General features: G+C 29.5%; 2 protein-coding genes across 3 annotated transcripts in view; both read right to left on the reverse strand.

Annotated features, from left to right (window-relative positions):
- LOC108566252 overlaps positions 1-13467 on the reverse strand; it is a 40790-nt gene extending 27323 nt beyond the window's left edge. The window contains exons 1-2 of one of the 2 annotated variants that reach the window (XM_017926052.1): positions 12716-13467; positions 455-1553 (exon numbers count right to left, since the gene is read on the reverse strand). In XM_017926052.1, coding sequence (XP_017781541.1) covers positions 455-1553; positions 12716-12726 — 1110 coding nt within the window. In that variant the 5' untranslated portion in view covers positions 12727-13467. Of the gene's footprint in view, positions 1-454; positions 1554-9091; positions 9545-12715 lie in introns of those variants that run through there. The other variant, XM_017926053.1, reaches the window with a different exon arrangement.
- A 2479-nt stretch (positions 13468-15946) lies between these two features.
- Positions 15947-17427, reverse strand: LOC108566251 (lipase 3-like). The gene is made up of 5 exons (XM_017926051.1): positions 17335-17427; positions 17083-17281; positions 16660-17027; positions 16361-16601; positions 15947-16308 (listed from the first exon to the last, which is right to left on the reverse strand). Exons 1-5 carry the CDS (start codon positions 17425-17427, stop codon positions 16010-16012), a joined length of 1200 nt encoding a protein of 399 aa, XP_017781540.1. The 3' UTR covers positions 15947-16009.
- Positions 17428-17665: the final 238 nt, after the last annotated feature.

Consider the following 17665-nt stretch of genomic DNA (forward strand, 5'->3'; position numbering starts at 1 on the left):
TGCAAGATGCCAAACAAGTTCGTGCTTTGAGCAACAGTACGATTGAGCAAGAGCAACAAAATAATAAAAGAGAAAAGGATAAGTTTACGAAAAAAATTGCGGTAGTCTAGTAAAGTGCGTCACTAAACCTGTTTCGCGGGACAATAGAATCTAAATCCCAAGAAGACAACAGTTTTCTACTTACAATCATTAACAAAGAATAATTAAATAAATAATGCAACGGATCAGCATCAAATTTCTATACTTTATAATAAATGAAGTATGTTAATTTAAGATATTAAAAGTAACTGAAATCTTTTCATTCATAGAAAAATTGATAAAAAAACGTAATTGTTTTATAATTATATGTTGGAAGATGAAATAACAAATAAGTGTTAGCTAACAGTTTATCTGCAAATGGTGTTGTTTGCCATTGTCAGATATAAACTTGAGTTAAAAGTGTGAAATGTGTTACCTTTTTGTTAGAAGCTTGGATGATGTCCGTGTCTTCATCGCCGCTGAGTGTGGAGCACGTGGAACAATTAGACTGCTTACGATACGGATGCCTTGTGTAATCGGTGTCCAAGCAGCTAATTGTTGAGCCGCAATAGTTCAAATTGCTGCAGGAACTATGTAAACTGGAGTCCGGCGAAGAACAATCCTTCCTCCGGTTTCGGAAATACTCGATGTCTTCCAACGTCAATCCCATAATGTCATCTGAATAATCACTGACTACAACACTTGGTGTTCTCCAATAACGATAGCACGGTTGTTCCTCACCATCGTCAGTGTAACAGCTTTGTCTGCGGCTGTTATCTCCGTCGCCGCTATCACTAATACAATCACTTAGCTTCCTGTCCACCGGATAGGGCACGCACTGTGCCTCGATTATCGTTTTCGAAGGAACGTTTGTATGGTCGACGGATCCTCGAGGGCTGTAAGGGCTCTCCGGATAATTGTATACTTCTTTCTGTTCGTACCACTGGTTATTTGTCTGCGTCTCGTCATCGCTTTGCCCAACGGCAGAGTCGGAGCTTCCGCATCTCTGCACTTGGTTGTGCCGCCAAGTTCTATCACGTTCATCATCGCTGGTGCCTGAGGAACAATAGCCACTGGTCGGAGGAACCAAAAAACCCTCCATGCTGTTCGATCTCGTCAACTGATCCCCTGTTTTCGTTTCCAACTGCTTGCTGGTTTCCTCTAGCATCTCCTGATATTTCTCACGTAACTGCTTAACGCTCTTGAACATGGAACAATCGCACGCGGACCCCGAAGAGCTCAACTCGTATACCCCTGTGCGACGTTGTCTCACTTTATTCTCTAAGGGCTGAAGATTTTCAAACTTCACCTTTCCCTCTGCCATCACCGGTGGCGCCATCTCCGGAGAATTTACCGCACCGCCGCAAAGATTTCTATAATACTGCCGGTGCTTCTCCGCTCGGCTCTTGATCACCGCTATCTCATCCATTTTCAATTGATATTTATCACCTTCTTGCAATAACTCTCTACTCATCCCATCAACATTATCCAACCACAAGTCCTGCCGAAAGCTGCGTATCCAAAATTCGTTGAGGCTGAAACAACAACAATTATTATAACACATAATTCTTAATGCTTAATTGTAATTCATTACTTAATAAATTATATTAAGAAAATCATGCTATTACATTATAATTAAAAAGTATCAACAAATTTATTAAAAAGAAAAGAGGAAATACGCAATAATTTAGCATGTCGAAATAATAACCGGCTGCGACCAATTAATCAACATCCGATAACAATTATTTGAATCGGTTTACAGTTTCCTGTCCGAAACATACATTTCGCGAAACGTACATTCAGGATAAAATCCGTAATTTTACTACTGCTTGCAGGTAATTTTAAATGACGCTCTGGAGGGTGGCATATTTATGGACCTGGCCTTGCAAGCCCGAACAGATGTTCAAACATCATTGTTTGGGCCCTTGCTGTATTTAAAACTTGTTTTTCCACGAAGCCACGTGAAAAACGAGCCGAAGGCAAAGTAAATAATTTCAGCTCGGGTAAAAGAAAACAAAAAAAAAGTCCACATATCTTGCATTTAAAAATCGTAGAGAGTTATAGAATTTAATGGAATTAGTATTTTAAATATAGCCTGTAGATATAATTTATAATCAAAAGCATATAAATTGAATTATAATTTTATGCTCGATAAATCATCTGGTTTTTCGAAATACTTGTTTATTAGGTTATTTAATTTATATTGAACAAATATATTTATGTTCATGTGATTAAAGGATACGTAGAAAGTATTAACCTTGTACAAAATTTTGATTTATTGACCATAGATGAACTATTAATAATATCAGATTTTCTTAATGTCGGAAGTTCTTCAATAACTTATTTATACTAATTGTAGGTTTAAATTCAATTTGATTATAATATCAATATTTGTTGCGAACCAGTTCCAATACTTTAATAAAATTGTGTTTGCATTGCGGAAAATATTGAGCAACACTTTGAACTTTTGACACTTATGACGACAATGCCTTGTGCAATACTTTATATCTACAATATGTATAAATATTAATAATTTTATATTTTCATTATGCTTTTCTTTATTTAATACTTACCAATCTATTTATAATTTAATATTATTCTTATTTATTTATTGAATTACAAATCAATACAATTTAAAATAATTAGAATTTTTTTTAATTATAGTTGTTTTCTTTGGAAAGAAAAAGTACAAAATAAAAGCTTATTCTTATCTGGAAAGATTATGGTAAAGATTTATTAACACCGTTGAAAAAAAACCGCCGTAGCTTAATTCAAATATTTGTTTATTATTATTACGTTCATAGATAAAAACCACAATTACCATTTACATTGGAGATACGTGCAAAAAAAAACCAGAACGGACGTGTTAATTCGAAAACTTTTCCAGTCGCGACCAAAAAAAAAAACATATATAGAATTTTCATTTCTACTTATATTGCTTGGAAATAATTATAAATTAATACAGCTATTTTTTTATTTCTGTTCTGAACAAAGCTCCACTCTTCATTCTAGTTTTAAAAGGCCATGGACCATAAACATGCATTAACAAACACATTGACAATACCATTTATTGGAACCACGTTGTATGAAAAATTTATGAAAGTAAATTATTTTGGAGGTCAAAAAATAGTTGGTGATTTTGATTTCAATGGGAATATTTGAATTAAATCGTATCATTTCGTATTCATATCAAATTTTATAGATAATTCGATGATCTTGGTCACAAAAACTTATATTATTGATTGACAATTACTAGCTAATAGTCATATATATTGGAATGCATATGAATTCAAGTATAAAAATTATTATTTTTTTTATAATTAGACTGGTAGATATTAAGGCACGTGCACGTGTTGTAACAGTCAGAAAGACAAAAATTATTAAGAGTTTAAATGGACTATTGACCATAGGTCATTTCAACCTACTGTTATATACAAGTATCCCCCGACTTACGAACTGCCCAACTTACGAACACAATTCTAAATGCTCTAACTGTTACAAAAAAATTAACTGTCCAAACTAAAATCGATAATTTCTTTAATAAAATTTAATATTTTTGCAAAATTTACTATCTGTTTTCTTACATTTGTTTCATTTGTCGTTTTTTATTAAATAATTGTGATGTCTACATTGAAAAGTATTTGTAAGTAAGTATTTTAATCTATTTTTTCAAATTTCTGTAGTAAGTAATCCGGAATTTAACATTTATAAAAGTAAAAACCATGATAAAGTAAGGTAAGAAAAGTATATTTTGAAATTTTTAAAATTCTCCTGACTTACGAACAACCCTTTGGAACGGAATTAGTTCGTAAGTTGGGGGATACTTGTATTTATATAAATTATATGTTTTTTTTTATAATATCCTTTGACATAAATGATCTCATTGCTGGAATATGAGTGAACGTTTTTGAATTAATAATAAACAAAAACTGTTTAATGGATGGCAGTGTTTTAAATGTTAATGGATTAACACAGGTGATAATAAAGCTGATGACGCAGGGGAAGATGTCGCAATGTTGAATTAGATTATAACATAAAGACGTTATTGTGGGACAATAAAATGCATACTGAGAAAGAAAGCCAGAATTGGGTGGGAGAGCAAGAGAAACGGAAAATATAAAATTGTAACGAAGCGAGGAGATATCGCATTGTTGGTCTCTTTATATTCCAATGATCTCGACGTGTGGCGTAGCCTTGCAACGTTTATCATTGGCCTAAATACATGAAACTAGCAATTCTTTTTTAGGTGTTTATGGCAAACCAATACCAATGGAGCACACAGCGAGCTCCCGTTCCAACGACCAACATTCGCGCTGAACCGCTGGACAAAATTACACCACACCGCATATCGAGATTTATTAATGAATCTATTGAGATATTTTTGACACTCGTAATAATAATTAGCTGCGAATCCCTCACCCAACTCCCCCTCACACCACCAATCGTAATCATTTTCTGACATCCGAAGGTGAACATCAAATTATCGTGACTTGTTTTTCACTGCATACTCATTTTTTTTTATGAACGTTCACTCACCATTTCTATAGTGTTTTATTCATCAGCGCTTATTGATTTAATACTTAAGGCAGACACATCTTCAGATATCTGCGCTCCGATCAAACGAAATTTACAATAGAAATTAATTGATCTATAATAAAATTTTGAATGGAATAACGCAGTTATCAATTGATGTTCCTCAATTAATCGATTGACACATCACTACCCAATTGATCCTTGGCTTTATTAATCCATTTACTCCAATATTTATAATTATCAGTTATTATTAGTTTTGTTGGACAAGTTATGAAAAATCAGGACCGGATTGAGATTAGGCTTCAAGTAGACCGAATCAAAATTCATTAAATTCACAAATGGAAACAAAATTTTATAAGGTTTTGATATTTACACAATTGTAATAATGAAATTATTTCTTTGATTTATTAACAAAACCAATTGGTGAGAGGAATTTTTACATGATGAAACATCTAAAGAATTTACACAGCCCAAGAACGATGAAATTTAATTGCTCTCGTGACATTTGAAAAGTATGTCCTCAATAAATTATAATGGAAAAATTTGGTTTCCAAGAAAACAAGCAAATCGATTTATTATTGCAAGTCTTTTAAATACATACATTTTTTTCTTGAAACGTAACTAAAGTTCTGGCAATACCTGTAGCAAGAATGATAAAACAATTTCTAAATCCGGTACTGCGTGAAACCTACGTACAAAAATAAAAATATTGTTGGTTTAATGAAGACATTAATTGGTCGCAATTGCGGCAAATAGCAATTATTGCATATTTCCATTCCACTGTTATGTTTTTGTTTTCTGCTGCTGTTTTTGTTATTGTTGTTACTATTCTTACGCACAGCAGTGCGTAAATTGTCAGGACTATTAATCAACAAATGTTATTGATTCTTTTCACCGTACGTCATTAATCATTTAGGCAATTCTCTTCAATGCGAACGACACGACATATAATTTGTTTATTCGTGAGATTGGTAAAAAAAAATCAAAATTAATTGACACGACAAAGGTCTGCTTACAACCATTTAATTGGAATTAATCGTAAAATGAAAATTAATGGTTTCAAGGCATTCAAAATAATGCAAGATTACTGCATTTTAATACAGCTCCGATAGTTTTATTGGTAGTAAAAGCTGATTTATTATGTGTGTCGGTATTGGAATAAGCGCGTTGCATTTAGATCTCAAATTTGCATAATTTACGCATGGTATGGTAAACACGTGTATACATCCTTCGATAATTGAAAATTAAGTTATCATTCTGCACTCGATATAATTGGATAATTATAAACATAATTATTATGCAATAATCACGAGGAAAATAAACATGTAATGTTATTTTAATAGTTGCAATTAACATATAAACCAACAAAAAGCAATAAATTATTTTAAGGTATGATTGAATTGGTTTTGATGTCACCAAGTAAAAATGACCTTAATATTGAAAATTACAATAATTCCAAACTGCACGAAATTAATTAGTAATTAGTAGTCAATTATATCAATAAAAATGTACAAATTTAATATATCCCAATTCCATTTTTTTTAAGTTAAAATACAATAGTAGCAGAAGGAATTCGTTTAGAAAGTTGCATCATTGTAAAGCACAACTTTTTGTTGCAAGTCAGAGCTATTGCAAGTTTCAATACATACAAATATAATTGTAAGTATTATATAATTAAATTAAGATCAAATATAAATTAGTTACTTTAACACTCACATAATAGAGTTAATTAGGTTTAAGCAACTCCATTATAATTATACATTATCAACTAAGTAATGCGGAGGTGTGATTGTGTAATATTAAAGTTTTATTGTACTTTGTAAATCTATATAAATACGTATTATAAATCACAAGTGTAATGGAATTGTTTATATTTTGTTCAATTGAAATTTAGATTATTTTCAAACCGTACTATTGTAAATCCGGTTTTATCGAAGCCGAATTATGTGAAGTATTCAATATTGAAATGAAAAACTCCAATTATAATTTGTAGATTCTTGTAATTCTATATACAGTGGAACCTCGCTTTAATCCGTTCCAAAATATCTGGATTTTAACTCGTATAGTAAAACGTATTCAAAAATACACATAATATGTGCAATAAGTTTTAAAAATTTTTCTTACAAATCTTTTTGCTCGTTATGCGAGGTGCTCGCTGTATATAAATTATATTATATTTATCAAAATGTATTTTTTATAAAACGATAGATAAACATTCTTTTTATCGATGTTACAACAACAAAGTAAGTGTTCAGTGTCATTATGTAAATACATAACTAACTACGTTTAAGAGAACAAACATATTTTAAATAACACAATTACAATCAACAATTTACGTGAACATTTACAATAAAAAAAAAACATAGATGAATTTGGTTGTCTGCAGATTGAATTAATGCACGTTAGAGATTGAGAACGGCAGTGATAATATTTGTTTGAATAAACTGAACAAGAAAAGACGTCCTCTTCAAGGTTGAATATCTTTAAATTCGGCTCCAAGAATTCGTTACTCATACCGACGGTAAAAAAAAATGCAATGACGCACATTGGGCAGAACCGACACTCGTAATCGTCTTCAGGATTAAATTTTATTGCAGGACGATTTCCGAGCAACTCCACCGTATACAGAAGATCGCTTTACAACAACGTAATATGCAAATATCCCCATTTTATATCTAAATCAATTTGAATTTATTCCAACGATATTTATAGAAGTGCACTGAAGGAAATTATGATTATAAAACATTGCAATACACCACGCATTCAAATATAGTAGACTAAAAGTTCAAATTTAGGTAGATGTTTAAAATGAAATCCACGAGAAACTTTATTGATGAACTGTACGAGTTCAGTACGGTTACAATCACTACAGTCCGGTTTGAAAAATTTGAAAACAAACCAAATTTTGAGAAAATTAAATTACTTTTTTTATACAAAAAAGAAACATAATAATCAATTTGTAGGTCAAAATTCTTATGTAGTTCTATAAAGTATTTTTACAGTTTAAGATGTTTCTCTTTAATTGCTTGATTCTATGAATGAGCATCGTATAACCAGTCAACAAATTAATGCCAATAGGTTGCATGACCAACTAACATATACATCCGTATGCAAAGTCAGATTGATAAAACTACCATAATTATTTTTCGTATCAGTATATTATCAAATTGTATTTTAAAACACATTTAATGAATATTTATTAAACTAATATATAATAAATAAGGCAATTATTAAATGTATAAGAAAATATATGAAGGCGAAAACTGATAAATTATTTTGTTAAATTTTAGGTCATCTTCCTCTTTCTAAGTGAAATAGTTTGTTTGCTTAAAGGAAGACTGATTTAGTTTTTTTTCATATGAACATTGTTAAAGACAGTTGCGACAATTGCTTTAAATCTAAATTGAGTAATCACTGTAACAGCCACCATGATAAACAACAGATTACATAAATAACGGATGCTTCATATGTTTTAACTTATTTAACCTTCAGGTAATAACATCAAAAACAACGTACTTTCTGTATATGATTAACATTTAAATTGCAGTTACCTATATTAGACAGAGTGCAAGTAATTAGCACAATTTTCAATTAACACATAGATTAAAGTTAAATATACAAAATATTTCACTTCAAATACAAACACAACACAAATTCATAATAAGAATAATTGTAACTATTAATAACTATAGAAAATAGCTATATTTTTATGACAAAGTCCTTTAAATATAATAAAAATTAATGTAATGTATTATATATAATTTTGTCTATATCTACGTTTATTCCCTATGACTTAATGTACAGAATATGGAAAGTCATTGAACATAATTAAGTGACGACTAAAAATATACAAATTTTCATCAAATTTAATAGAAACCTAATGTAGTTTTCTTATCTGCGAGTTAACGACTAATTAAATTCGTTACGTTTAACTAAGTCAAAAAGTAAATTACAACGTCTAATTTTAGTATATATTCTGAAACGCATTGCACAACCGTTACCTTTTTAGTATCGTTATTTCAATAATATATGCAAAGTGCATCATTACACATTCATGGCACTAAAACGTACGAACATTATTCGTACCAAAAACTAAAGAAAAGAAATTGAAACATTGTTACAACTTTTTTTTTTTTTTGCACGGCAAATTATAATTCCGATGGTGTATTATATAACGGGCCATAAATGTCACAGTCAGTAAAATTGTTTTCACGCCGCAATCCGATGACGCAAATGAACTGACCGACCGTCAGAAACTTGAACCTGTTAGAAACACCCACCGCAATGAAGCACTACTACCAATGATGATAACAAACATTTTGATAACCAGTTGAAATATTCATATATAAAAATTAAAGAAATTACATTTATATAATAGTTTTTTTTTTAATTGAATGTAATTATTTATAAATTGGTTTCGTAATTTACGCAGATGAATAAGGAATACAATCATTGGCAGAATAATTAATTGCAAGAACATCGACCTCTTTTAATACGAGATATAAATGAGTGATTTAGAAATGGTTTTTCTAGAACTTACCTGGTGACAATTAACAGCGCTGTTATCACGATGGTTTACAGTGTTACAATGATGCCTGTCAACACCTGTGATGTTAAGTTGTCTTCTCTCCAGATAAGATTATGATCGCTGATAAACAACACCTTGTAGAGAGTCCATGATACTTTCTCGTTACTTTCATAAATGCGTTCGCACAGCAAACAATATATAATACAGGTTATATGAGTATTTACAGTTCTGCTTTATGTGTGCTTTGTGTGTGTGTTTATATAAAGAGATCAGTAGCACCAAGAAACAAAGCATTTGCACCCCGAAACCAGTTCTTTCAAAACACGTACGTCACCATAAGACAGATGACACATTAAGACAAAACAAAACAAAATCGTGACTGCTGTGCAATTCCGGAGTTACCACAAGATAAATTTATTTATCAAATGAACTTTCACAGAAAAATCATAGCACCGTGTGCTAGATATAATTAATCATTGTTTGCATGTTAATAATGGTTTCATTGTAAAATGGATGTAACAGTTCACCATCATCATATGCAAACATGAATAATCTTTGACGCAGAAATCCACATGTCACAATATATAATAACGATTGTAATTGGTTGCACACCATTTATCTCGTTTATTAAAAGCGCTGTCGGATAAAGACCCAACAGATGATGCAATTAATATAATCTGCAAGTATTAGCCATTATGAAAATATAAAAATAACGCAGATAACCGTTCTTTTTTCACGGGAATCAATAAAGTACTTTTTGTTTTTGATATCTGAAAATATTTCGAAAATACATTTCATTATCAAAGTATGATGCATGTTTTCACAAATTGTATAAGTTTTGACCTAGGGCACCACTAATTTGTTTGTTAGCATCAATTCTGATTTCAGCAGCTCAAAATGGATTTTGTTACTTATTCTTATTAAACTTCAGGAAAACCTGAATTCTGTTATATCAGTTAAATACAGTTGAAATTGAAGTTGAAAGAAGTGTAACTAGCAAGGGAAATGATTGATATTACATCAAATTTACTTTCTATTGTTTTCGCAGCTTCAATCCAATAGATTTCTTGAAGAACCTTCAATCAGACATCAATCAGTTCAAGGACTTCAATTATCTAATCCGGAATCATTTGATTCAACAGCATTTTCGTTAATAATGTTTATAACATTATTGAATACATTCAACTCTTTTTCACAAGAATCTCTATAATGCAAAAGTTTAATAGATTATTATAATAGAGTTATTTGAGAATGCATTCAATGCAACATCAACAATTTAATATTTATAAGAAACAAATGTCAATATTTCACTTTGGAGCCGAGCAATAGTCGTGTAGTTTATTTATTGTTTCATTTCGTAACGCGTTTATTTATAAATAATTCTTCAATTGCACCACCACCACCTCCACTTACGTAGCTGATTGTAATTTATTATGGTAACCTTACAACGAGCGAAACTTTCAATAGCGTACACAAATGAATCATGTACTTTCAAATGTTTTTTTTTAATTAAAAATGGAAAACAAGTAATTGTTTATATTAAATATACGTACATTTACATATTTTCTTCCATACATAATTTACAATGGTAATTTTATAATTATCAGTCATATTTTTTTTATCAAATTCAAAATAGTTATATTGTTTCAATCAAATTAATTAATAATTTACACAGTGGTTTATGTAATTGTTTATCTCATTATACCAAAATTATAATTTAATGAAAGTAGTATTTTTGATTGCTTTTAAAAACTTGTATCATTTACAATGTTGAAAGTTATTAGAATCTTAAAATAGACGTACACTTCAACGAGTTATGAAGATTTATTACCAACAATTTGGGTTTAAATATAAACGAATAATATATGTTGCACTTCGAGCACTAAATATAATTAAATCTATTTCTAGAGAGGAATCATATATAAATTATTTTTATTTAGTAAAAATATATTTCATTCATTTAGTTATTAAATGACAAATTTATTATTTAAAACTATAGTAAAAAAAAAACAAGATCATGCTTTATTACTCGATTTGTAAATACTCTCATGATTAAGATGAAGCTGAAGAGGCTGAAACGGTATGAACTATTATGATGACAATCGGATAGTTAACCTTGAACTAATTGATGTCAGACTATAGATTCTGAAAGAAATGTAGTTCCAATGTAGTATTACAAATAACAACTTCTATTCAATTCATTATTTATATAATCTAAATCAAAGCAATCTTGATTGCTTGTTTTCTTAAAATGCACATTCTATTTATTTATATTTTTATACTTTTTCTAGTTCAAACGCTTATCATAAATCAATTATACAACTTTTAATAATTATACATAACAATAATTGCAAATATTAATAACCACTGCAATATTTTGATTCAATATATTTATAATTTTATCGTTAAATTTTCTTTATATTCTAACTAAAGCATAATTTTTGTTTTCATTGGTATTTTAGACAACTTATAAGAACGATTGTACGATTTCTACTATAAGAACGTCAATAGCACGTCATGGAATAGTAATGTTACATAAAGTTTACTATCAATACGTTCAGCAATTGTTAGAACTGCGTCATGTAAATAATTTGATAACATGTTTTCTTCTCGAATCATCGCAAATTTCAATAACAAAAGTTAGTTTTGGATAAGAAAAAAATAAACGATATTTAAATAAATTAATCTAAAAATATTTTAGAATTGGCAAAAAATTACAATACACGTAAAATATAATCATTCCAAGAATCATTATTAAATCCAAAAAATTATCATGATAACAATACTTTTACTATAAACTATATGAAATCAAGTTTCTTCTGTGTACATTTCATTGGAAATTATGTAAACTGTGTTTAGTATTTATTGTATTGTTATTATTTTTTTTTATATTTTGATGGTCATCATATCGATGTGTTGTAATGCATTTGATTGTTGGAATTATATATATTTTTTTTAGTTGCTTTACGTGGTTGCTTTATTACGTTTGTAAGTTTATGTGCAGTAAAACAAATTATTTAAAACCGGCTTTTTCTAAACAGATGATCATGTTAATTGGCAATAAAATTGTGGTCGTAACTATCTAATATTTAAAGTTAAGAGGTCGTAATTTGCCAATAAATATATGCTATGTATCTTAAGACAACCATATTTTTGAACAAATACAGTGGAACCTCGCTTAACAAAGCATAATTCGTTTTCGACTCGTATATTGAAACATTTGTTTCCCATATGAAATAATGTAAAATACGATAATGCGTTCTATTCATAACTTGGTCTCGATTTTTAATGATTTTGCTTTTCATATCTATGCAAGTGTTATAAATAACATATAAATAAATAACATATAAATAAATAACATATAAAAATACAAATAATATGTGAACTCAAGTTTTTAAAATGATGTAGCAGGCGCACAATCTCAGACTTCTCTTCTCCTCGTCACTCGTTTCTACAATTTACTTTGCTCGTTTAGCAAAATGCTCGTAAAGCGAAATTCCTCTGTAATTATTTTATAGTTTTAATATTTGAATCACTATGAAGTATAATTAAATAAATACGAAAACTTTTGCATTTGTATTTTACGTTGATTTAATAAATAGAAAAGATTGTTATGAATGGTTTAAAAAAACTTACTCCTGATACATTTTTCGTCCATTGAAAGTTCCTTATCGTCAATACACTATCGGCGCATAACAAAATTCGATATAATTAACACACTTCGCTCTAAAAAGCACTACATTAATTATCACAACTGTTGTATTCAATAAATGAACAAGGATTTTCCTTCAAGTTAATCAATAATTGTACATTCCATTAATTGATTAATCCGCGCAAACCTCGTGCACGTGTTTTATTTTCCATTAGAAATATACTTTCAAAACTTAACAAAAGATATATATTTCCTTTAATTACTCTTCATTGAATGTTTCAACTAGTTAATTATATAGGATATTAACTGCGGTACTCTTAAACGAACGTTTTAATTTATTGCTCCAATTAATATGTATTTCGAAATCACTGCGCACAGAGTAGAGTAGGTTGCTTCATCTTTCGGTCCAGTTCATCTGCACATTGAGAAGCACGCTAATAGAATTACTGAAATCTTGTTTTTTATTTTTGATTTTTATTGGACTAGTCAAGTGGTCTATTAAATTCACTTAAATTAGATGATGAGAGTGTGAAGGAGAAGCGCGTTCGAAAAACGTTGCATGTGGACAACTCGTCCTTAAGGCTGCGCCTCTATTTGAATAATCTGGCGCGGTTTTCGGCATATTCGCACGTTCGATTAGCAATACTCAAATCGAAGTGATCCATCGATGATCAACTTTCAAATGGAAGGCGGCGGCGGCGAATTCCACGTTTCCGAATAGCCGACCGAGCGATGACTGAACACCAACTAAATGATACTTAATATTGGTGACTGCGAACAAGTGCAGACGCATGCGTCGCTCTTTCTTCTTAATATCAATTTCATTATTATCGAAGTGCAGAATTGATGCAAGTTACTACTATCATTCATATTTCACGTATCACAACGTGCACGGGGGGCTACACAATTGTTATGTAAGTCGGGTTATTTTTGGTTTCTGTTGCGTTTCGAAAACAGCATTCATTCGCGTTGCAAATTGTTGTGTCGTTAAGAGCGAAACGGCAATTAAAATGTTAAACTCAATTTAAAAATAGTTCACCATGAATATGTATTGGATACATTGTTTATAATGACTTTATCTGCAATTTTACTTATTCCCTATTGTCTACTGTCGTATTTCTTTTATCTTTATTTAGACGATTAATGCTTACGTTTTCTTTATTGTTAGCACATTCTTCAAGTGATTGATTTATTATTCTTATAAATCGTAAACATTTGTCCATGTTATGTTTTTTAAGCGATTCGCGTTGATCCATGCAAATATACTTTTTTATTTAAAATTTTACCTCACATGCAACTGACTTTAAAACAAATGTTTATAAATCAATTTGTTTTTTGTTAAAATACTAATAATACTATCATATTTGAAAATATCTACAATTAATAAAAATAAGACAAGAACATCACTGCATTATCAATTACAACTACTTCTTATAATAGAAATTAAGTTTATATTAATAAAAGATTCCAAAGACGTAGTGATTGTATTTACGAAATAAGAGAAAAACCAATATATTGTATCAGTAATTATTGTAATCATCTTATAATGGACTTTCTTTGCAGATATTTTTTTTAAATAAAACATTTAAATGTACTTAGACAATATAGGATATTTTCATTAAAATAAATGTATAGCTTGTTATTTCTTGAGAGTATTATTTGTTGTATAAAGAAAGATAATATTTATGGTTTCTCAGTCATTTGGATAAGGTCACAATTACTGATAATATAAAAAGACTCTATAGAGTATTTAATATCTAATTAATAAAATTGAGATAATATTTCTAATTAAAATACCTGAATTGTTCCCAAAATATCACTAAATATGTTTTAAGATTTCCACTCTTCTCCGGCAACTCATCAGAATTGTTTGCTTGCGTTCATATCTGCAATTCCACGACACAATTAGAACTGCGTACTTTTCTTATACATTGAAGCTACTCTTTGTGCATAGAATCTCATTTTGCAACTGAGCAAGCAATTTTTTTATTGAAACGAGAAACACAAAACATTATATATATACCATTTCGTTTACCTGGCACTTCCCACAGCCTATTAGGTTACATAAGAATGTTTCCCTCAATTATACGAATAGCAGCTATGGAATGCGGATGAAATCGTTCATATTTGAATGAAATAAAGAGATGTTTATTCATTTTCTTTATTTTTTGAAAAGAAACGCAAATATGTCATCTCTTTGCTTTATATAAATTTATTTGAATTATGTTGATTTTGCATATTAATAATTTCTAAAATTAAAATATTTCTATACGTTATTATGTTTTGAAACTTCTCAGTTTCACCCATTATTAGATAATAGTGAGATAATGTTAGAAGGATATGAAACCAAAGGAAAACATTAAATATTTAAATAATATAAATATTTAATTTCCTCGCATTTATTGCTTAGTATGTATTAAAATTATTAATTATTGTAATTATAAGTATTTTCTTTACTAATTATTAGCATTTAGTATATGACAATCATGAGTATTTAGTAGACTTTATGCGTCTTTCTTTATGTTAATAGATAAAATTCTTATTTGTGTAATTTTTAGATAACTTAGAAATTTTACAAATCTAGCAAATATACTTTATCTACGACTTTACTATTGCGTCAAACACAAAAATGTATCTGTTACTATTGGTGAAGAAAAAAAAATGAAATTAATAATATATTATCAAATAATATGTCAATAGCACGTTATTAATATACAATTTTATTAATATTATCTGGAAAACTTGAGTTACATGATGCTATAGTTATTAGAAAATATTACTTTAAATCATATTTCGTTCTGGGCGCTCATTTGACTAAAATTAGTTTGCTCTTAAAGGAGTATAGACAACTTATTATACATATAGGATCGCAGTAAAGAACATTTGTGATAAATAAATAAACTAATGTACATATTTACATAAAATTGTTTTATTATATTAATTATAAATTTATGTTCTTTTTTATAATAATTATATCAAGATTAGTTTTACATTTTTAAATGTGCAAAAGATTGTAGAAAGATACAAAAACATATTTTATTGATATTTTTAACAGAAACTACTCAAACTATTTTAGTTATGCCGAACAGCAGTACAAACATTAATTTTACCATAAATGGTATTATTATTGATATTTATAACAATTTATAATAAATCACAAATGTTAATAATAATGCCAATATTTCTTGAAGCAAATGAAGAAAAAAGTGTAAAATAAAAAAAAAAGAAATTTATTGTTGCTGATGAATAGCCCATAATTAGTTTATTACATTGTAAATTCACAAATCAAGCAAGTCATTCATATAACCAATAACAACATCATAAACAATTGTTTTGGCATCGATTCCCCAAAGATAATCGATGTGATTGAAATTAGGGTCTACAATTTTCTTAACCGGTACATTAAAAAGTTGATCGTATAGTCTGTTAACATCTTTCTCGGCGGACATCCAATCGTTCAAACTATAAAGCAGATAGACTGGAGCAGAAATTTTATGTAATTTATAATCAGGTGGACTGATCGATCCATATCGTTTTTTATTTGATATTAATCCATGGTCATATTGGCGGAAATATCCTAAAAGTATTCAATTATTTTCCGATATAAGTTATTCTTTGCTTTGTATTACCTGAATTCATTTCTTGACAGTAATGAAGAACTTGTTTTGTCGCTGAACTGGAAGGATAATGGCTGGTGATCAGAGGTAACAAAGTTGTATTCATTTGATCCTTGTTGTAACCGGCTAACACAAACATAGTATTTTTGCAAGCAATTTGTGGAATTCCTTCTTCGCACACCTTTTGTGTAACTATCTCCAGAAGACCGTCTGATGGATTAAATTCGTAAGCTCCTACCAGATTAGATAAGGCCTAATAATAAAAAAAAATATATAATAATTTTATCGTTTAACGTGGTGTAATAACCTACCCCCAATCCACCTTGGAACAAAGCAAGGAATCTAATCAAAGGGCTGACCAAATGATTCATAAAAGCAATTGGTGCCAAACTGAAGTGAGCCTTTATCTTCTGATTATACTCGGGTTTCTCTGAACACATCACATAGAAACTTGTCGTTCCTTGCGAGTGACCAATGTGGTATAAATCAGAATGACCAGTATTTTCCAAAATGTAATCAATCATTTCAGGAATATCATAGATTCCGATTTCATGCCAAGAGAAGTCCCAAAATTTCTTTGCATCACTATCCGGATCTAATGTTGTATGGTTACGGGAGTACCGGTTTCCTCTGGCATTTCCCATCCAAACATCGTAACCGGCATCGGCCAAAATGTAAGCTGCATTAAAATAAAGAGTTAGCTAATATAATTTATATATTTTAACAAGTATTACCGAATCCTTTTTCGGGACCTGCTAAAACCCAGTCAGCAGAAGAAGCGATGAGACCGTGTTGAAGCATAACCGGTATACCTTTTTCATTGATATTTCCATTTTTACCGAAAGGAATGCGTTGCAGATTAAGTATATATCCATCAGTTGTTGTTACGTAGTGGTTCTCGATGGGATATCCATATTTTTCAACAAGTTCCGGCTGAAATTATTTAAATTAGTTTGTTATTAATAAAAATGAGAATAAAAACTTACAGCTGTTAATTTTGAATCTTCTTCGATATTGTCGGATGCGTAGATGATGTTGAAAAGCACACAAAGTGCAGCGAGTGCTGTTAGAAACTTCATGTTTAGTTTAGATACAAATGTTTTACGTTTATATACTAGTCTAGTATTTATTTAATAATTAACTCGAAAGAAAAGATTTATTAGTGGATTTATAACAATAGTTTCATTTCAGTTTTTTACAGACAAAATTATAAACAATTTTTATAGATGAAAATGATATACTTCTATGGTATTATACTGAACTTAACTAATATTTATTTAAAGTTTTGTCATTAATCTACTTGCACTACATTAAAAC

This window comes from Nicrophorus vespilloides, unplaced genomic scaffold (genome assembly GCF_001412225.1).
Source record: "Nicrophorus vespilloides isolate i.1.1-1 unplaced genomic scaffold, Nicve_v1.0, whole genome shotgun sequence".
Lineage (NCBI taxonomy): Eukaryota > Metazoa > Arthropoda > Insecta > Coleoptera > Silphidae > Nicrophorus > Nicrophorus vespilloides.

Bases quoted from the DNA above. Each gene is read 5' to 3' on its own strand.
- LOC108566251 (XM_017926051.1), bottom strand. From the start codon at position 17,427: ATGAAGTTTCTAACAGCACTCGCTGCACTTTGTGTGCTTTTCAACATC. The intron at 17,282-17,334 runs GTAAGTTTTTAT...AAATAATTTCAG, and splicing joins AAGATTCAAAATTAACAGCT to CCGGAACTTGTTGAAAAATA. The intron at 17,028-17,082 runs GTAATACTTGTT...ATTTTAATGCAG, and splicing joins AGGTCCCGAAAAAGGATTCG to CTTACATTTTGGCCGATGCC.